The sequence below is a fragment of the Malus domestica genome, chromosome 06 (genome assembly GCF_042453785.1).
Source record: "Malus domestica chromosome 06, GDT2T_hap1".
Classification (NCBI taxonomy): Eukaryota; Viridiplantae; Streptophyta; class Magnoliopsida; order Rosales; family Rosaceae; genus Malus; species Malus domestica.
In genome coordinates, this window is record NC_091666.1 from 34584494 (window position 1) to 34607237 (window position 22744).

The 22744-nt window shown below is 38.0% G+C and overlaps 2 protein-coding genes across 2 annotated transcripts; both read right to left on the bottom strand.

The window, feature by feature from the left end:
• Nucleotides 1-3: 3 nt before the first annotated feature.
• LOC103438108 (dihydropyrimidine dehydrogenase (NADP(+)), chloroplastic) lies at nt 4-3562 on the bottom strand. The gene is made up of 7 exons (XM_008376650.4): nt 2964-3562; nt 1837-2100; nt 1574-1744; nt 1229-1341; nt 959-1145; nt 409-518; nt 4-302 (listed from the first exon to the last, which is right to left on the bottom strand). The coding sequence occupies exons 1-7, from the start codon at nt 3234-3236 to the stop codon at nt 146-148; spliced, it is 1275 nt and encodes a 424-aa protein (XP_008374872.1). The 5' UTR covers nt 3237-3562; the 3' UTR covers nt 4-145.
• A 10070-nt stretch (nt 3563-13632) lies between these two features.
• LOC103438110 (mitogen-activated protein kinase kinase 9-like) lies at nt 13633-15368 on the bottom strand. Its single transcript, XM_008376653.4, has one exon. The coding sequence runs from the start codon at nt 15064-15066 to the stop codon at nt 14014-14016; it is 1053 nt and encodes a 350-aa protein (XP_008374875.2). The 5' UTR covers nt 15067-15368; the 3' UTR covers nt 13633-14013.
• Between the last annotated feature and the right edge of the window lie 7376 nt (nt 15369-22744).

A 22744-nucleotide genomic window follows, 5' to 3' on the forward strand; every position in this document is an offset into this window, starting at 1 on the left:
TGATTCTGTTTAATTAGCTTTGATTAAATTGGAAAGCATCAGAAGAAGTTTATACATTATCAGCTTAAATGTTCATGCAGTGCAGCTTATTTCTTCAAATATCTAAGAACATCCCACTTTATTTCAATTGGTTTGGTTGTCCAGCTTAGTTGGAAACCATGCTCTCGGTCTCTTTCACGAAACCGTCTCCTGTCCAGTCTTTATCAGATTGCAATCCTTTCCGGATGGCTTTCCTCTGTTTGATTGCTTCCTGTTGTCTTGTTACTAAATCTGTATGTGTTGTAAAGTATTCGAGAGAAGCCCTGCAAATTCATCAAAAATATCAAAATAAAATACGAGTGAAATTCATTTTTCACCTCAAGAAATGTTCTGTTTAGATTTAACATTCGTTCTTCGTAAAGCACATACCCCCTGAAATCTTCAATGGATGAGAAATTGTGCTGTTTCATAAAATCCTTCAGCTCGGAACAAAGTTTCTTCACAACACCATATCCGTGCATCATGACCCCGGTGCAGACCTGCAAATGAAACTCAATAATTTCAAATGCGCATTAAAGCTCCACTTTTGTATATGCTAAGACCTTTCCAGTGACTTCCACCAGTCGTGCTTTCCAATCAGTTATCATGGCACGTTGCTTAAATAACATTTGCAGCATGATAGATTAAGTTTCCTGAACCTGAACTAGTCATTAGACTCTTCCTAACGTAAATTAGCATTCGAGAGGAAATCTTATCTCCATAGTTCATACCAACAATGACATCTCCGAGAGACAAAAAAAGCATCTGTATATTTCTAAGTCAATTATGAGATGCATTATTCATTGTCAGGTTATACTGAGAGATCCTGAGATCCATTCTACAGTGGCGTTGAATGTCCAAAGAGTCGGTCACTCCACCTAACTATAGAAATCACATCATTTTAATATACAGAAACTACAACAATTAGTTCTCAACCTACCTGAACAGTATTTGCTCCAAGAAGAATGAACTCAGCAGCATCGCCACCTGACTCAACACCCCCAATACCAGAAAGCGAGTAATCTGTATCACCAAACTCTGATTTCATTAATTTTGCTATGTTCATCACTTTTGCCAATGCAATCGGATGAACTGCTTTAGCCGAATAGCCCCCAGGAGTTGAGTATCTGAGAGAAAATTTAGGCATGTTTCCCTGAGATGAATGACAATTCAAACCGAACAATATGAATTTCTGGTTTTGGCAGCATACCCCTCCACACAAGGCTCAGGCCGTAAGGTAGTTAGATTGATCCCCATTACACTCATGATGGTATTAATAGCTGCCACGCCCTCACATCCTGAGCTCAGAGCCACTCGAGCTGGCTATAAACAAAACGATAACGGATCTGAGCAAGATCACAATAGATATAACTGTCCATGAAAGTGATAAACATCTCGTAACATGCATATAATAGAAAATGTACATAAATATGAAGAAAAAAAACTTAGAGAAGAAACTACTGTTATTTAGAGCTGTTCATGTTGAATTTCTCAACAAGAATACAAGGAGTCAACACATCTTTAGGAATGCAAGAGAAGGCGAAAGCAAGTTAACCTGTGTGATGTCAGTAATGTTAGGAGTCATCTTTGCCCAAACAGGAACTGTGGCTTTGGCATTGATCCAGCCACAGACTTCTTCCAGAAGTGCACAGTCTTGACCAACCGCAGCACCCATCCTGCGCTCTGGCATACCATGAGGACAAGAAAAATTGATTTCAAGGGCATCCTGAGGAAAAAAATTCTGGTGTTAGATGGAAGACAATCCAAGATCAAAGTACAAAAGTTATAACAGAAATTTAGTTAAGTACTATAACTTACAACTCCAGTTTGCTCAACACGGTCAATAAGTTCCTCCCAGCCAGCTTTATTGTATTCCTCCATAATTGAAGCAATCAGAATCCTATCTGGATACTCTTCTTTTAGTTGCTTAAATTCTTTCAACATAATTTCAAGAGGTCGATCACTGATCAGTTCTATGTTCTGCCACCCAATAATTTGCCCTTTGGCAGAGCCATTTCCTTCTACTCGTAGCCGAGCATATCGAGGAGTGACATTTTTTACCTTTTCTGCATCTAGTGATACCTATCAAAACATAAATTAAGATTGAATTGAAAAATTGCAATGTGAAGAGTTTCCACTCACATGCACGCAAAACAGAATACCTTAACCAACTATTATCTGTAGTTCCTATCTTTAAGATCCCTTTCTTTGCATGATACCCAGTCAACTGGTTCATAGGTCATTTTTTTCATACAAAAAGGCTAAATGCACATATTTGTCCACTTTACTATCATCAAGTTTGGTTTTTTGGCTCTTTAAAACTAAGTACTGATTTGGTACTGAGGTGCTTTTTTATAAAAAGTGGGTATAAAGAAAAGCTGAGCTCAAAAAGGTGTTTGGTAAACACTTAAAAACAGCTTATTTTCACAGTTTTGGGTGAAAAAAAGCTGAAAACGCAGAAAAAATGAGTTTATTCTCACAGCACAGTAGAAGCAGTTTTTTTTCAAAGCAGAACAATACCAAACCAGCGTATATGGCTTTAACTAAGAGATGGCATTGTAGATCAGCAAATGGGCTTTCACTTTCGACAATTTTAGCCACAAAAATAACTAAATCTTAATACTTTTCGGTCGAACACATCTGCTAACAGGACATTATTAGCAAATCACTTAAACGATTTTGCTAAAATGGCACCAACTACATAAAATCGAAGATATCAAACACACATAATCATCCAAGTTTCATTCTTTACTTCATCATACTACCACCCAATATCTCTGCTAATCATCATTCTAAAATTTCTTTTCCTGGACTTTCTCGGTAACCAAACAGCTGAATTATGAAAAAGCTTATAATCAAACAGTCCAACCTTGCAAATTCACAATCTTTTCATCCAATTCAAACTCAGGATCCAAACGAAAGAGAAAGAGAGCAACAAGACATACAGTTTTGGCAATCACAGCACCCCAGCCTTCATCAAAGGCCCTCTTCATCACCGTATAGTTAGTCCCGGGCGGACCCGACCCGATAACGAACGGGTTGGGCATGTGCAACCCATTAACAGTAACACTAAGATTAGGTTCCGCCTTGCTCTCGGAGGCCAACACCCTGAACCCAACTCGGTTGGGCCGAATCAAACCCAGCTCAGGACGAGTCCTTCTGGAAAACTCAGCAACTGGGTTGTTGCCTTTGATCTGCGTAAAGCTTAAAGACGCCATGGATCAAGAATTTGGGTCACTCTTCTGCAAGTAAACTGGAGGAATGAATAACAGGAAGGAGCAGAGGAAGAAGAACAAGACGGTGATGATCGAGATTGAATCCGAGTTAAAAATATTCAGTTGGCTCTAGAAAGAGGGAGAGAGAGACGGGAGGTTGAAGGAATCGGTTGCGTCTTGTAGCGTTTGATCGACTTGGATTGAAGGTGGAAAATTGGAATTTTATAATTCGTAGAGAGAATGCATGTGGATGGTGACAGACGGGATTGGCAGTGGCACTTGGTTTGTTGACATTTTCGGGAGTTATTCCATTCATCGTAAAGGCCTGTGGTGGTAGATAAATCCAAATGGATTAGATAAGAATTTCTATTTGTCGTGACACTATGGGGATGTATTTAATTGAGATTTTAAGCGATTTTAAAATATAAGTTATTATCTGAAATTGAATATGTATTCAATCCGGATTTTAAGTCATTCTCTGAAATTTAATGTGTATTCAATCAGTATTTTAAGATAGTTTATTAAAATCCTTTGAAATCTAGGTGTATTCAATTAAAATTTTAAAGAAGTTTATAACATTCCAGGTGTATTCAATTATAATTTGAATTTAAAGAATTTGACAGAGTTAAGGAATCAGAGGGAATTAGAGAGATTTTATAATGTATTTTAAGCATCCACAAATCCCATATATTCGGATGAGATTTCGAGGAAATTGAATCAAAATTTTAGATGAAATCTCTACAAATCAGTTAAACTCTATAAAAATTTATGAATTTATAAATCCATTAAAATCTCTCAAAATCCTAATTGAATACACCTCCCCTTAGTGTGAATGTTACATACGAAATTATACAAGGAAACAACTCAAATTAAATTTTTGGGGGCAACCATTAAAGGTTTTAGGTGAAAAGTCTTAGTGTGGTAAGATTTTCTTTTGATACATATAAGGTTGTGTCGGATCAAAACATTTATATCTAGATATATGTTTGTAATCTCGTTACAACACATAAGATCAAGAGTGAAAGTAATAATATCAATATCCCATCTCTCCATTTACTTGCATCTTTTATATGATACAATTAAAAAAAAAACAATATGATACATTACACCCATTTCACTTATATCTCAAACAAAAGTTATCTCTCTCACACTTTTGTCTATTTATAACAAATTTCTCTTTCTTACTGCATTACATGTTAAGAATTATAAAGGGATGTGAACTTTTTCTCTGAGTTGCAATTTGTCACATGAAAAACAAACGGAAAAGATACTTTTTCTTCTTCTTTTCATTTGGTTTACAAGCAACTCTAAATAGAGTTGGCAAATAGGTCATGTTTGTGTTATGATCATTATCTTAATGAATTATATCATGTCAAATTTGTTACCTTAATAAATTTTTTCATGTAATTCTATAAATATGATGCACGGATACAACAGTTCTGTCACGCATTGCGTATCAGATATACGAGTGGATACAATATGGTCGGATACGTATCTAGATCAACAAAAACGGTGTTTGACGGATGAATATAGGTATTACGACGATTTGGATACAGATATCCCCGCAATTAATTGCCTTTGATGCAATATGGCGGAAAAAGGCCTTGGGATGGAGATGACACAATCTGGTGGAAGGAGTATTAAACTAAACATGGTAAATACCAATATCAAACTAAACATGGTAAATACCAAAAATATATATGACAATACTTGGGAATTTCTTATATATTTATTAATCTCCAAAGTGGAGTATATATAGGAGTTACAATTGGTATTACATATGTACTTCACCAATGTGGGACAATAAACTACTATTTATAATTTAACTAATATATAACTCGCAACACTCCCCCTCAAGTTGGTGCAAAGATGTCACGCATGCCCAACTTATCAAGTGAGTTGGAAAACCCACTATTAGACATAGCCTTAGTAAGAACATCAGCAAGTTGATCTTCAGATCTCACAAACGGAAATATAATAATTCCAGCATCCAATTTTTCCTTAATGAAATGTCGATCAATCTCCACATGTTTTGTTCGATCATGTTGCACTGGATTATGAGCAATCTTAATAGTAGTCTTGTTATCACAATGAAGTTTCATATCACCCTTGGGTTTAAACCCAAGATCTCTCAACAATTTTTTCAACCACAACAACTCGCATACACCATGAGACATACTACGAAACTCAGCTTCTGCACTTAACCTAGCCACCACTTTTTGTTTCTTGCTTCTCCAAGTAACTACCCACGAACGTAAAGTATCCAGATGTAGATCGCCGATCAGTAATAGAACCTGCCCAATCTGCATCTGTATACCCTTCGACATTCAAATGACCATTCTTGGAGAAAACCAAGCCTCTGCCAGGAGCCATCTTCAAGTACCTTAAAATATGGGTTACTGCATCCATATGAGCTTCACTAGGTGAGTGCATAAACTGACTTACCACACTAACTGCATAAGCAATGTTAGGGCGAGTGTGAGATAAATAAATTAATCTCCCCATAAGCCTCTAATAATGTTCCTTATTAGTAGGAACTTGATCTAGAAATAAGCCCAGACGATGATTCTGCTCAATTGGAGTATCAACAGGTTTGCAATCTAACATACCTGTTTCAGCTAACAAATCAAGAACATACTTCCGTTGAGACAGAAAAATACCATGCTTGGATCGTGCAACCTCGATTCCAAGAAAATACTTCAATTCACCTAATTTTTCATCTTAAATTCAGTAGCTAGGTACTTTTGAAGGCGTTGTATCTCATTCTGATCATTACCAGTCACTATCATGTCATCAACATAAATAATCAATGCAGTTAGCTTACCATTTTGTCGCTTTAGAAACAAAGTATGATCTAAATGACTTTGGATATACCCAAACTTCTTCATTGAACTTGCAAACCTCTCAAACCACGCTCTAGGATATTGTTTCAAACCATACAAAGCCTTTCGTAACCTGCATACTACACCTTTTCCAAGAGATGTTCCAATACCAGGTGGGAGATCCATATAAATTTCCTCTTAAAGATCATCATGAAGAAAAGAATTCTTAACATCAAACTGCAACAGAGACCAATCCTGGTTTGCTGTTAAGGACAAAAGAACATGCATAGTATTAAGTTTGGCAACAGAAGCAAACGTCTCCTGATAATCCACCCCATAAGTTTGAGTATAACCCTTAGCAACTAATCTGGCTTTATACCGGTCGATAGAACCATCTGCTTTGTGCTTAATAGTAAACACTCATCTACATCCAACGGCTTTCTTCTCGTTTGGTAAAGGAACCAAATCCCAAGTAGAATTATTTTCCAAAGCTTCCATCTCAACTTTCATGGCATTAACCCACTTAGGGTCAAACAAAGCATCTTGCAATTTTGTTGGAATTGATAGACTAGATAGCTGACATATGTAAGATGCATACGATTTGGACAAACGATGAGTATACATATAATTGTTGATAGGATATTTGGCTTTGGCATGCATATCAGGCTCATATTGTACTTTAGGGTTTCCACGATTAGCTCGTGGAGGCAACTGATAAGTAGAAGAATCGTCAGAATTTACCTCATGTATGCCACCATCTTGTACCAAACTGTTAAAAGAATCATCACTGGATGAACCATCATCAGGCAACTCATTAGACATATCAGCAGCAGACAACCGATCATCAGAATGTAATTCGTCAAACATACTAACATGCAACTTGCTGGGCACATTTGATCTGTCATCAGTAGAAATAGTTTCGGGAATGACAGGTGACCGATCACTATCTGTAGCAGATTGATCAGTATCATGCAACATAATAGGTTATGTTCCCAACTTTGCCTATAACACATCATCTATACCATCTCTTCGAATCTGCACTTCACTCCCCCTATCCCCATGAAGTGGAGAGTCGAAAGAGGGCTTCACAAAATACGAAACTTCCTCATGGAAGGTGACATCTATGGTAATATAAGTTTTTTGAGTCGGATGATGATAACACTTATAACCTTTTTTATTGTTAACATACCTAATAAAGACACACCGGAGAGCACATGTATCAAGTTTACTCCGCTGATGAGAGTAGACATGCACATACGCAATACACCCAAACACTTTCGGAGGAAGCTTTGATACAGAAACAAGAGAAACATGTTTTTGTAGCACATCAAGCGGTGTCTGAAAATCAAGACCTTACCTGGAACACGATTGATCAAATACACAGCAGCCAAAACAATATGACCCCATAATAAATGATTAGGAACACATTTATCCAACATCAAGGAGCGAGCAACCTTTATTATTTGACGAATCTTCTGTTTGGACACACCATTTTTTTGGGGTGTAAACGGAGTAGTTGTCTGGTGAATAATACCATGATCACGAAAAAAGCATGCCAAAGTGTGATTCACATATTCTCCTCCATTATCAGACCTTAACTTTGGTATGAAACTGAGTAGACACCATTGTACAAAATTCTTGAAGAAGTAACGGAACATCACTTTTATTCTTCATCAAGAACAACCAAGTTAACCGAGTACAATCATCAATAAAAGTAACAAACCAACGGAATCCATTGGACGTAACTTTCGCCGGACCCCACACATCAGAATGTATCAAATCAAATGACAAAGTAGCTTTAGAATCACTTACGAGAAAGGAAGCATGATGACTCTTAGCCAGGACACATGTTTTACACTTGAACTCTGAATCATTACAAGTGCGAAACAAAGAAGGAAATAGATGTTTCATATAACTGAATGATGAATGTCCCAATCGTCGATACCACAACCAAATTTGATGTCTATCATCCACTTTAGCACTTAAAAATTGATGATTATTTGAACCGGAAACAACAGTATCCTCCATAGTCAAGATGTACAAACCTCATATTCTTTTACCAGGACCAATTATCTTCTGAGTTTGAATGTCTTGAAAATAACAATACGTAGGGTAGAAGTGAGCAGAACAATATAAGGTATCAAGAAGTTTTCCAACCGACAAAAGATTGCACTTAACATCAGGAACAAGTAAAGCACAGACCAGTGGTAAGGTTGGAGTCAGAGAGATAGTGCCTTCACCCTTCACAGGGGAAAGTGCTCAATTTGCATTAGTAATATACGGATCACGAACATAATCACATAACTCATCAAACACTCTAGGGTCACTAGTCACATGATCAGTGGCCCCAATATCAATTATCTATTTATTTGTTCCACCAAGATGCATAACAACACTATGATTATATTGAGCCATTGAACAAAATCACGAACAATAAAGGCACAAAAGATACGCAGCAGAATGAAAACTATTTACCAGAACACTGTAGCAATCACTGTTCACGACAATGTAGCAGAGACTATTCACGGGACTGTAGCAATCACTGTTTACGGCATTGTAGAGGATCGCTGTTCACAAGCAGACCATTGTTCATGCACTGTAGCAAAGTGTTGTACTATAGCACAACACTATCCACTTTTTTTTTTCACGAAGGAAATCACGAAAAATATGGCACAAAATTAAAGCACACAGGTCACCAAGAGTGAACTACTTTGATGCCATATTAAACTAAACATGGTAAATACCAATATTAACTAAACATGGTAAATACCAAAATATATATGACAATACTTGAGAATTTCTTATATATTCATTAATCTCCAAACTAGAGTATATATAGGAGTTACAATTGGTATTACATATGTACTTCACCAATGTGGGACAATAAACTACCATTTACACTTTAACTAGTATATAACTCGCAACAAAAAGGCCTTGCGAAGAAGATAACGTGATCTAGTGGAAGAAGGCCTCGCAGGTAGATGATGCGATCTGGTGAAAAGAGGCCACACGAAGAAGATGACACAATTTGGTGGGAGGTCGACATGCCGTATGTCTTCTTTTCTTTTAAATTGGTATTTTTTCATGTCTTGTCGTATCTTTGTGTTTGTGTAAAGAATGTATTTTATGTCAATCCATTACCTTAAAATTTTAACACACTATGCACTTGACGGCAATGTGATGCATGTTTTCCATATCACTGTCAAATGTGTGCATTACAAACTTTGATATTTTTAATAGAACGGGTTCTTATGACTTTTCATCCATAAACACTTTATTAAAAGTAAAATGATGTTTTTACTATGCAAAAATTAAGGTGAAATTGGATGAGACAAAAGTCTATATTTCGATAAGAATTGAAATCAAAACTTGTTCGAAGACATAAAAGTTATTACTTAAGGCACGGTTTGGTTTTGGGATCCCAAACCACTCCTTCCAACTGACCAAATCGGTGTACTCAAATCCCAAGCCGCCATTGGCTGGCGTGGCCACCTAATTGTGGGAAAATGATCATCTTCGGATTCTCTTTGTAGGGATTCAGGGAATTGATTAATCATATTTGTTCATCGTACATCGTGCGGTCAATTTTCGTTAGATACTATTTATATTCAATTTTAAATTTTAAATTTAAAATGATTTCTAATCGCACGATGTACGATGAACGAACATAATTAATTGATCTTCCGGATCCTCACAAAGAAGATCCGGGGAGGATCCTTTTCCGAAGATCCAAATACCAATCTTACACATAAGCTACACATAGCAGGTATACTCTGGTAGCTCTTTTTCTGTGTCACTTTTGTTGGAGATACTGACGTATCATATTATTATAGTAGCTCTAGCGTGTGCTGGAGCCCAAGGGACAGGCTTGCGAATAGTGGCAGAGAGCTCGAGTAAGCAACCCCAGCTTGTGCTGGTGAGGGAGCCTGAGCAGGCCCTTGGGAGAGGCCCGACACGAGTTGCCAGCCCATGAGCCCGAAGGTAATGTGATGCAAGGTTGACGTCACCTAGACGTCATCCACTTTTTTATTGTCGGAAAATGGCCTGCAATGGCTGGGTTTCTTCGCCGGATTCTGGAAATGGGGAAAAACAATATGCATGCATGTCAAACCTTAGTAATTTCCAACTAATTTTCACATGCAAAGAGGCATTTAAGTACCTGGAATGGATTCAAACTGAACAAGAGCTCCAGAACCCACAAACTTGCCAGAGTTTGCTCCGATGAGGTGACCAAAAACTGGGCAAGGTTTTAGAGAAATTGCAGGGGATTAAACCTCTGATTTTGAACTGGAAAAACACCACAAATCTTGTCCCAAGCAACATTAAGACATAATGAAACAAGATTTGCATAGAGAACCTCACCTAGGTTTGAGTTTCAGATCTTGAAGCTCTCGGCTTCAATGGTGGTTTACACCGTGATGGTCCGATGACACGTGCAACGGTATAGCTAGGATCCTTTAGTCCTAGGGATTAAGGTTTCATGGTTTTGGAGTTTGATTTGTTTAATTTCAAAGAGGAAAGTGGGTGAGAGCTCTCGGAGCTCTAGAAAGAGTGAGAGTGTCGAGAGCTTAGAGAGAAAGAGGAACTTCAGAAAAATGGAGAGAAGTGAGAAAGATGAGTGGAAAGAGAGTGAGTGTCGTGACTCGTGAGGGAGTGGAGAGAGCACGAGAATTCCAAGCAAGTTGCAAAAAATACTATTATTTTATTTACCTATTACCAGGGCTATTCAAGTATAGGGGTGGAGATGCAAAATGTAATTACTGTTCATTAAGGACAATTACTGTTCACTAGGTGGATTAAATAGTGGATAGCCCTGGGGGGGCCTTTCCCATAGTGGAACTGCTCTTATTATCATCAAATTTCAATTAACCAAACTTGAGGTTGCTGGCTGGTTCAATTTTCTGACCTATTTTTCTGTCATTTATCTTCATTTTAGCATGTACATTCTGATTTCGCTAAACTCCTTTAAAATCCCCGATTTCTTCCTGATACATGCAATTATATTATCTATGTTTTGACGGGTTAGCTAACAGTTTGCCAACAACAATCAGACTATATTAACAGAAGTTTGTCATATGATCTTTGAGTGATGCCGTATTGCATTGGCCGAATGTAGGAACTCGACGCTCACCTTTCTTCTCCAGGATAAAATTTCTTCGAACTATTACTTGACATTAGATTAGTTTGTTGCGTGAAAATTGTGATGCTTCTAACTTCTAAGCATGACCTAAAGATGACAGGGTGTTATTTTCGCATTCTCTTGCGATTTTGTATGCACTTCTTTACTTAATTCTATCCTCTAATTCTCCATGACTCTGTACTCTAGACGAGCGCATTCCAATTCCTATGGACTGTTAGCATAGTTTTATGGGCTAGGTTTCCATTTGGTCCATACTCATTAGGTTATCGAATACAAATGTAGACTTTTCTATACCTATGTGCTACGCCCTGCTGTAGAAAGCATGAATGAAATTATTGTTTAATTTTCTTTTTTTTTTCTTGCATTTTCTCTTTAAGCTATGTCTGAGTGAAAATGAGAAGAGTGCACAAATTAATCATTCTCCATTAGCAATTTAAGTGTTTAATTAATTGTAATATATAGTTTAATTTGTTGTTGCATAACATCTCATTTAGAGCATGTTTACATACACAGAGATATAAAAATCAAAATTACTTTAACTTTTGAGTTTCCTATGTTTATAAGAATATGGTATGAAAATCATTTCACTTTTAATTAACTTTCTATTGTATTTACTAACACGTACGAAAACCAAACAATGCGAGTACTTTTCCTTCAAATCCATAATCAAATACCTATGTCTCAGAATCAAATTAATTAACATTGCGGCTAGTTGATCCAGTTTTCTTTCATTTCCCTATTTCTAAGCTCTCTGATTTCTTCAGTTTTAGATTTATGTTAGATTTCCGATTTTAAAATTTGAAAATAAAACGTACTTAATAATTTATCAAACCTAGTTAACTATTTGGACGGTGACATTTGAAGGACTCCATGATTGAGATTGACGACCCCTCAAGGATGATCAAGTTGGGCAGTGAATCGTGTGACATGGAGCGTTGTGGTTCATGCATGATATTGGGCAAAGCTTTGATTTTGACATGCATATTTTCCTTTTTCTCAATTCTCCTACGGATTGAGGAGTTATTTGCTGACTCATCATGTCTTGTATTTTTCAGGATCGATCGAAGCTGTCAAGAAGCACCCAACTTTCGTGCCATGACAGCCTTCGCTTGCACCAAATTTGTATTCATCACCGGATTTGGCAGCCAATCATCTGGCTCGAGAGAAAAGGTTAATATCAGGTAGATTAAATTTGTAAATAAAATTTACAAAATAAATAATGTGTCAATAATAAGAATGAACATGTTTATCATCGCTTAAGTAATAAATCAATCATTAACTTCTATGTCCTTTAGTTTTCAAAATTTTATGTGCAAATTTAATCTCTCCAATGTTATTGAGAAAAAAACTTGTGTAGGTCATCAAGATTGCGTCATCACTTATGTGTAAGGTTTGTCTCACTAGATATGAGAAAGTTGCCCTTATAAAAAAACTCTTAACAAGATTTTCCTTTATATGCAGTGTAATTCCACCCAAAAATCTTTAAACGGCCAGGATTGTTTCAACAAAAACGCAGGAAATGGCTTCGACTCTTTACATACGATGACATATGTATCTGCTTGGCTCATGAAAGGGACATTCCATTTTTTATTTATTGCAACAACTTGGAAATTTGTCACTTGCCAGTGGAGGCTAGCAAGAAACCAACTTTATAAGATATTCTTGAAGATTGGATAACAACAAATCTATGATGATTGTACGTCTTTTAATTTAAACAACAATATATTAATTATGCACGTTGGACATGAAATAAGAATAGTAGTTCAATTACTTATAAGCATATGCAATGTCTATTATTTCATCGATTAGGGATTGATACTCTCAAAAAGACCTCCCCGTGTGAAGCAAGTTGAAGTTTCACAATAAAACCAATTGGCAATATGAAGAATAAACCAACTACTTATAGGCATATACAAGGTTTATTCTTTTGCCGACGTGGGATTGATACTCTTAACAAGGAATTTGTGAATAAGTGGAGCCAATGCATTTTTCTTCTATTCTTAGTTGTTGGATTGAGAGTTGTAGTGTTAGCATGATTTCTTTACTTCGTGCACGGTTTAGCCTACTATCTGATCATGATCTTTGTTTTAGGAGAAGACCTGATCTTGGTTAATTAGACCCCAAAAAAAATAAAAAATCCCAGCTCCTAGTTTCGTCATAGAAAGCATACGATTATTGATTTTTTTCTTCCTGCAACTTGACTAGTCTTTGAACACCAGCTAGGAAGTAGGGTTGATCAATTACGTACAGCCTCTACTTAATTGACTAATATATCAAACTATTCATAGTTGAGAGAAATTAATATAATCTTCAATGTCTCCTTTTACACTTATTGGTCCGTTCCCTCGTCAACTTCAAGTGTAGGTTGAACTCCGACATTTAGTCAGTTAGAAATTTTAATAATTAATTTCGTGATGTTCAATAGCCGGAATACAAATAGAATCAAAGGGAAATTTAATATTCATATGATTCTCTTAATCATAATTTAATTAACAGATAAGATTAATTAACACCATAATCCACAAAGAAAGAATCCGAATCCGGCCAGTATATACAAAAGATCATAAAATTCCTACAGTAACCAGTGTCCGGAAAATTCATGCCAAACCCGGCGACCGACAAATAATTAGGTTTGACGAGCAGGAAACGAATTCTGAATCTTAAAAAAAGTTGAAGTTCCACCTTAAATCCACCGACAACATATTAGTATAGAGGAGCAAGTGGCCTTGATCAATTAGCAGAGAATAACCCAAGTTAATTACCCAGCTCGTCCTTGTAAGCCCTTGCAAGATTTCTAAACTTCCCCACGACGGATTCTTCATATCCTCACGGTATCTTTACAGACGAACGGATGGGTCAGAAGCTGAGCGGCGGACCACCTCTTGCCAGACTCCTTCTGCAAGCAACACTCCATGAAGCTCCGAAACTCCTCGGACACCCCCTCCGGCAAGGTGGGTGGCTCTCCAAAACATATGGCGCACATGAGGGTGGCCCAGTCTGGTCTCTGACCTGGAGGCAAGAACGGGAAGTGACCCATGTAGAGCTCCATCAGGGTCAGCCCCAAACTCCATATGTCACTGGCGTAGCCGTTGTAATTGCCGCCGTAAGTATCCGGGTCGAATCTCTCCGGGCTCATGTAAGCGCAAGTTCCGACGTAGGAGTTGCAGGCGTCCAAAGTTCGGCACATGATCTTGCTCACTCCGAAGTCGGCGATTTTTACTTCCATGAGACAGTTTACTAGAAGATTTGTTGGTTTGATGTCGCGGTGGATGATTTTGTGGGTGTGGAGGTAGTTGAGGCCGTTAAGAACTTGCCGCGCCACGTAGGCAAGTTTTAGCTCGGAGAAGGTGCCATTGGATTTAAGCAAGGTCTCGAGGGTGCCGGAGTCCATGTACTCCATGAGAATCCCGATGTCACCGGAGGGCTGTTCGAAGATTGCGTGGCAGTGGACGACGTAGGGAGAGTCTGTGCGGCGGAGGATTTCCATCTCGCGGAAGAGCTGACGGCGGACAGTGAGGTCGGAGTCACCTTGGACGAGTTTGTAAGCGTAGTTGGCTGAAGTCCGCTTGTGGCGGACCTTGTAGACGGTGCCGCCGTTTCCATGGCCGAGGACTTCGAGTCTCTCGAGGTCAGCAGCGGAGATAGCGGCACAGGAGGAGGTGTTGGTGGTGACGGCGGTGGTGGGGGCGGTGGGAGGGAGGGGGAGAGAGAAACGGGGGCGGCGCTCGGAGAGGTCGGGCAGGGGGAGGCGAAGGTTGAGCTGGCGGCGTTCACGGATGAGAGCCATTTGGATTTGCGGTGGTTGTGTTGGTGGAGTGCGGAGTGGAGAGTTGTATTGAGATGAAATGAAATGAAAGGAGAACCCTTTCATTTATAAAGGGCTTCGTTTTTTAATGTAAGGGGGAGTGAAAAGCACGTGCGGGCCATGCAGCCGGCGGAGGAGGGTGGAGGGAGTAGTAGTACGAACTACGAAGGTGGAAGGATAGAGAGGATGTGGTGTCCAATTGGGGATTTTTAAGTGCTACTTGTTGAGATGATATATCGACATGTGATTAAATGGCAAGTTGACAGCATGCCACTTCATTTTTTAAAAGTAAAGAAATGAAGTTTTAGCAAAAATTCTGATGAATTTGAAAAATAATGCAAAGCCAAAGCAGCCTACCACTCATCATTCATCAATGCTCACTATAGCAAGTGGCCTTTGGCTTACCCTCTAGCTACTCCATCACCCTGCAATAATTCTCATTACTTTTTTAAAACTAGATCACATATTTAGTCTGGACAGTTTGCAATAATTCTCTCTACTTATAGAATGTTCATGTTTTCCATCAATGAAATTTGGGGAAGTCGTCAATAGAGGCTTAAAATACAACGATATATTTATACTAAGAAATGCATAATTTAAGTTAAACTACATAATGAGTATGTCATAATAATTAGATCTCGTGCTCTCATTTAAATGAGAATAAATATCATTAAGCCGTATTATTAAGTGCAAATATATACACATATCTTAAAAAAAAAAATCTCATGTTTAAACATTGAGTAGGATAGCCCAGGAATAAAAATTCATTAGTCTGGCTTCCATCGTGCTTGAGTGTGACGCTTATCGGATAGAGAATTATGGCGAGAAAAAGCAATAGCAACCACCCCAAAGAAAAAACAAAAGAAAATTAAAAGGTTTAAGTAGTTTCTTTTTTTCTTTTTTGAGAAAAACTAATGAAAAAGATTTGAAAATTTTGAGTTTTAATGATAAGAAAAAAATAAAAGGTAAAGTAAATAGTAGTAGGATTAACTTTTTAGTGTAAAAATATGATTTTTCGTTAATGTGAACAGTACCATAAGCTTTTCGTTAAAGTTTTTATTTTTTATTTTTTTTTATGGTTGTCTGTGAAAAAACAAAGGAATCATCCACATGTTAACATAAACAAAAAGGGTTAATCTCAATTTATTACTCTGAAGTTTCTTGATTTTCAACTTTTCATACATCAAGTTTTTTTCATCTCAGTTTGGTACCTAAAGTCGTAATTTTGGGACACTTTCATACATTTGTTAAGTTTTCTGTCAAAATCTCTATTAACTGATGACGTAACACTCACATGAGCAGCGACAGGATGCTAGATGTCAATATAAGTCCACGTGGATATTCAAAAATTAAAAAAAAAAATAAAAAATTAAAATAAAATTAAAATAAAATATAAAAAAAATTTGTCCACTCCCTTCCTCTTCCCCCGCACCCTCCTACTCCTATTCAATTTCCCAAAACCCACTTCCTTCTGTAAAATCCCCCAAAACCCACCTTCAAATGCGTCATCTTCACCCTCGCTTTCCTACGCCTACTTCATTTCCCAACCTCCACTTCCGACACCCACCTCAAAAAATCATGTGGTTTGTCTCCAGATTCCACCATTTCTGCTTCCATGAAGCTCCAGTTCAAACCCACAGCCACCCACAACCTTGACTCGGTACTGAGTCTGTTCAGAGCTCACGGGCTGACTTGGAGCCACATCAAAAAGCTATACCAAACGTCTGAGTTGCTTTTGGCTGATTTAGACAATAGAATAAGACCCAATTTGGAGTTGTTTAAGGCATTCGGGGTTTGAGGCGTCAATGCCGTTGGATTTGAACAAATCACGTTTTGAGTCATCGATCGGAGGTCCAGATCGAACACCCGGACCCACAAACGACGCCGTATCCTCCTATTCTCGCTCTTCCATTCTTTGTCGCTGCTCCTCTTGACGTCAGAGCCAGAACCGCTGCTGATGGTGTTGCTCTGCCATCTTCGGTTTCGCCTGTGTGTTATAATTGTGATTATCTTAATCATAGTTTAGCAATTAAATAAGTATTTTAATTAAGTTGTTAAGTGATTAGTTATGCCAGCTGGCTTTAAGTGTTTGGAGAACAATATATGTAGCCAATTGTGAAAGAAAATGAGTAACGGTTATATTCAAAAAAGAAAAATATTACAAAAACATCTCTCTCTAGCTCCTCATTCCTTGCTATTCTGCCATTGGCATTGCTGCTTGCAGGTTGAGTTAGGAAATATGAGATTTGGTGCATATCAATTGGTATCATCATTCTCGATCCTCGATTCCCTCTTGTATGCCCCGTCATGCTCCGATGACTTGATTAACCACTATAGATCCCCGTCTCACTACTGTTGAAGAAACTCTGACAGACCTTCCCAATTTCCTTCGATCCTTCATCGCTACCGCGAATGCTAAGCTCTCGGCTAAACTCTCTGCTGATTTTGAGGCTAAGTTAACTTTCTTCTTTGAGCAACTTTGGTGCGAACAATCCTTTTTGGGGGGTGCCGAATCTTCCAATCCAGCACAGATCATCTCCGATTCTGATTTAGAGACTCTTCGCCCACTTCGTCATGATCAGTTTGACACCGGAGGTGGAGCTCTGAGGCTTCCTTGGAAACAACGAGTGGATTTTCCCCAATTTTTCAATGGCGACAATCCTCTCATTTGGATCTATAAGGCTGAACAATACTTTTCCTATTACAACACTCAAAATCCTCATAAGGTCCTTACAGCCTCCTACTTGGAGAACGAAGTGATGTTGTGGTTCAAATGGCGTAATTACATCCTTACTACTCATTCTTGGGAGAAATTTACCAGTGCACTTAGTAAGGAGTTTTGGTCATCCGACTTCGAGGATTGTATTGAGGCACTCTTCAAATTGCACCAAACATGTACTCTTAAGGATTATGTGACCGAATTTCGTAGGCTTGTTAATCATGCTTTAGATGTTGGTCTTGTGCTCCTCAAAAGCTACTTCCTTGGAGGTTTAAAACGGGAATTGATTTATGATGTCAAATTGTTGAAGCATGTGTTTGTTCATGATGCCATATATATACAGAGAGCTTAAGGGGAAGGATCCCCATTTTTTGAAAAAAAAAGGGATTAGGTGTGGGGCCTACTTCACATCAAATTTCAACGATCCGAACCGTCTATTTTGTTAGTCTCGATTCATAGATCATCCTTGCAAAAATTCAATTCAATCCGAAACCATTTGCCTATTTAATTATCAATATCAAATTTCATATTTTCTTATATAACAAAATATTCGTTCATTTCCTTGAACCCAATTAGATATCTTAAACATTTCCAATTTAGCTAATATTTTGCAAGGATGATCTATAAATTGAGACTAACAAAATAGACGGTTCGGATCGTTGAAATTAGATGTGAAGTGGGCCCCACACCTAATCCCCATTTTTTTCAAAAAATGGGGATCCCTCCCCTTAAGCTCTCTGTATATATATGTTCAGGTTGATGCTAAACTTTATGAGTTGCGTGTCCTTAATCTTATAACCCTTCCTGCAGCTAAAATCACTCCACTGCCCATTCTGCCTCCTAGACCTCGAACCACTAATTTACCATATCGTAAGCTCACTCCTAATGAAGTCCAAAGAAAGAAAGATATAGGGGAATGTTGGTTTTGCACTGAGAAATGGGTCTGAGGGCATAAATGCATGCATAAACAGTTGCTTTTGTAAGATGTGTGTGATGATGAGGACTTGTGTGAGGAGAATGATGAGGTTGTGCAAGCTAAGTTGCAAGGAATGACACTGAACGAATGTGCATTTTATGGCATGAATGATGAACACTCCCTACAAACTATGAACGTTTTAGGCAATGTTAATAACCAACCTGTGCGAATCCTCTTAGACTCAGGTAGTACCCATAACTTCATTGATTATAGGTTCACTAAGAAGTTCGGATGGTCTTTACAAACAACCAAAACATTTGAAGTAATGATTGCAGATGAAGGAAAAAATCAAAAGTCAGGGTTGTTGTAGACACATTCCTTTGGAATTAGAAGGATACCATTATCATACTGATTTGTTTGCATTGCCTTTGAGAGGTTGTGACTTGATGTTGGGAGTGCAATAGTTGTCTACTATGAGTCCGGTACATTGGGATTTTCAATTGGTTACAATGGAGTTTCAAGTGGGCAAAGACAAGTTTAAACTGTCACGTAGTATACCATCACAGCTTGCTGTCCAAGAAATGTAATTATAGCAGCTCAATAGGGAATTCTATCATTCCAACTTGGGGGTCTTATTGTATTCATTAGAGTCTAAACCAAAGGATACTAACACACTAAGTGCCCAACAGATGGAAGAGTTGCAGGCAGTCTTAATGAGATTTGAGGCAGTGTTTCAGATTCCTTCACAATTGCCTCCACATAGGGCACATGATCACAAAATCCCACTTCTCCAAGGTACTAAGCCTCCAAGCATTGGGCCTTACCATTATGGCCCTGCACAGAAAGATGAAATTGAGAAAGCAATACAGGAACTTCTCAGTTTAGGGTTCATCGGGCCAAGTCATAGTCCATTCTCATTCCCAGTGTTGTTGGTGAAGAAAAAGGAATGGACATGGAGGTTATGCAGGGATGATAGAGAATTAAACAGCTTCACAATCAAGGAAAAGTATCATATTCCACTGATTGATGATCTTTTGGATGAATTATATAGAGCTAAATATTTTTCTAAGCTTGATCTCAAGTCCGACTACCACCAAATTCGAATGCATAAGGATAACATTGAAAAAACAGCTTTTAGAACTTATGAGGGACATTATGAGTTCATGGTTATGCCATTTGGCCTCACTAATGCCCTTGCAACATTTCAAAGCCTTATGAATGACATCTTTAAGCCTCACTTAAGAAAGTTTATCCTTGTGTTCTTTGATGACATTTTGATCTATAGTCAGTCTTGCGAGAAACACCTAGTGCATTTGCAAAAAAATTTTGGAATTATTACAACAATATCAACTGTTTGTCAAGAAACAAAAGTGTTCCTTTGGGCAACACCAAGTGGAATACCTAGGCCACATAGTATCCAGTGAGGGAGCCTTTACAAATTTTGCAAAAAATCCAAGCAATATTGGAGTGGCATGCTCCTAAGAATGTGAAGGAATTTAGGGGATTTTTGGGTTTAATAGACTACTAAAGAAAATTTGTACCTAGTTATGGCAAAATCTGCCAGCCATTGTACAAAATCACTGGAAGTGAAGGGTTCATTTGGACACAAGCAATTGAGGCAGCCTTCCAGCAATTAAAACAAGCCATGACTTCACTCCAACTGCTAGCTTTACCCAACTTTGCAGAACCTTTTTATAGTTGAGTGTGAAGTTTTTGGTTTAGGTATTGGAGTTGTTTTGCAATAACATGGGGGACCTATTGTTTTTGCTAGCCAAACTTTAGGTCCATGAAACCAGGCATCGTCAACATATGAAAGAGAGTTAATTGCCATAGTTTATGTAGTTAAAAGTGGTAAAGTTACCTCCAAGGACGCCATTTCATTATCAAAACAGACCGCAACAGTCTGAAATATTTCTTGAGTTAAAGAACCAACACCCCATTCCAACAAAAATGGGTATCCAAACTGTTGGGGTTTAATTATGAGGTGCAATATTGACATGGCAAGGAAAATATTGTGGCAGATGCTCTATCTCGGCTTCTAGGTTCACCACTTCTCTCTGAGCTACCTTTGGAGAAGAAAAGAGAATTACTAGCAGTCACTTATCCATATTTCGGTTGGTTGGATGACCTTAGGAGAGATTTAGAACAAAGATCATTGCGTTAGATAAAGAAGAAAGAAGTAGAGGCACAAGATAAAGCTTCTGGAATTATTGTCGCTGCCTCTAAGTATCACGTGGATAATGGCTTCTTGAAATACAAGCATATGATTGTCTTAGGGGTTTATTATACTTGGAGGAGAAAAGTTTTCGAGGAGCATCACTCCACCCCCATAGCAGGTCATGACGTGGTATTGAAGACTTACCAAAGACTGAAAAGAGGTTTTTATTGAGTTTGGATGAAAAAAAGACATAAAACCTTGGGTGGTTGAATGCAGGACTTGTCAACAGAATAAGTATGAAACAATATCACCACCTAGGTTATTGCAGCCTCTTCCAATACCATAGCAAGCATGGACAAATATAAGTATAGATTTCATTTGTGGTTTGCCTTCATGCAAGGGAAAATTAATGATTTTGGTGGTGGTGGATATGCTTTCTAAGTATGGGCATTTCATAGCCTTGGGACACCCATACCCTGCTAATATAGTAGCACAAGAATTTGTGGAAAACATCTTTAATTTGCATGGCATGCCACTGAGTGGCATGGATACCATTTTCCTTATGAGGGAGTTTTTTAAACTATAAGGATCGAAGTTATGCATGAGTTCGGGTTATCACCCCCAAAGTGATGGGCAGATGGAGGTGGTCAATAGATGTTTAGAAACATATCTGAGATGTTTTACTAGCTGCCAACCCAAGAAGTGGTTCAAATGGCTTCCTTAGGCTAATTGAAGCTATAACACTTCATTTCACATTGCTTATAAGTTCACACTTTCAAAATTGTCTATGGCTTTCCTCCTCCACACATTGCCTATTATGAGCTTGGTTCTGCTAAATTGGAGAACGTTGAACAAGGATTGATTGCAAGAGACAGGTTGTTGACTATGCTTAAAACCAATTTGACCATTGCTTAAAACAAAATGAAAGTGTAGGCTGATAAACACAGGAGTGAGAGAACTTTTGATGTGGGAGATTTGGTCTACTTGAAGCTTATTCCCTACCAGTTGCAGTCACTAGCAACTTATGCCTTCCATAAACTTCACCCTAAATTCTATGGCTCTTTTGAAGTATTGGACAAAGTTGGTAGCTACCTGAGACTTTTAAGATACATCATGTTTTCCATGTCAGTTGCTTGAAGAAACATGTGGGTCCTGATGTTAATCATGTGCCACTGTTACCACTAATGACTGATGATGGACTACAAGCTCAAGAACTAGCAGTAGTGCTACAAAGAAGGGTCAACAAGAAGAACAATGCAGTTGTATCCAGTAGAAGGACAAGAATGCTGATGAATCCACCTGTGAAAATTATGATGAGTTCACTGCAAAATTTCCAGAATTTAAGTATTTAAACAACAACCTTGAGGACAAGGTTTAATTGAAGGGCGGAGGCAATGTTATATATGTGATTATCTTAATCATAGCTTAGCAATTAAATAAGTATTAAGTTGTTAAGAGATTAGTTGACACGCCCCGATCTCGATATTCCCCGAATATGTTGGCCGACACTCGAGGGTGACGAAAGCCATTTGTTGAGTGCAAATGCTGAGAATAAGGAATAGGTAAGACTTATAAATATAAAAGAATCAAGAATATGCATTTAAGGAACGTGTTCAGAGCATACGACTAACTAGAACACCGAAAGAAATAATATAAAATTGAATGAAACAAAGGATGAATCTTACACCGAGAGGACTCGAAGATACTAATGCGGAAGTGCCTGGATGTTGGGATTTTATGCATTGATTCTAAGTTCTGAAGGGGGCGCAAAACAAACATGAGTGGACCAAGTTGATATATATATATATAGTATAACAATTATCAACATACTAACCCCTAGGTTTTATAAAAACACATATATAATGATAAACATGTTTTCCGAACCTAGCATGTTGTGCAATGTCTCAGATCATAACTTGTATATATAATAATCACTGGTGAATGTCCGATA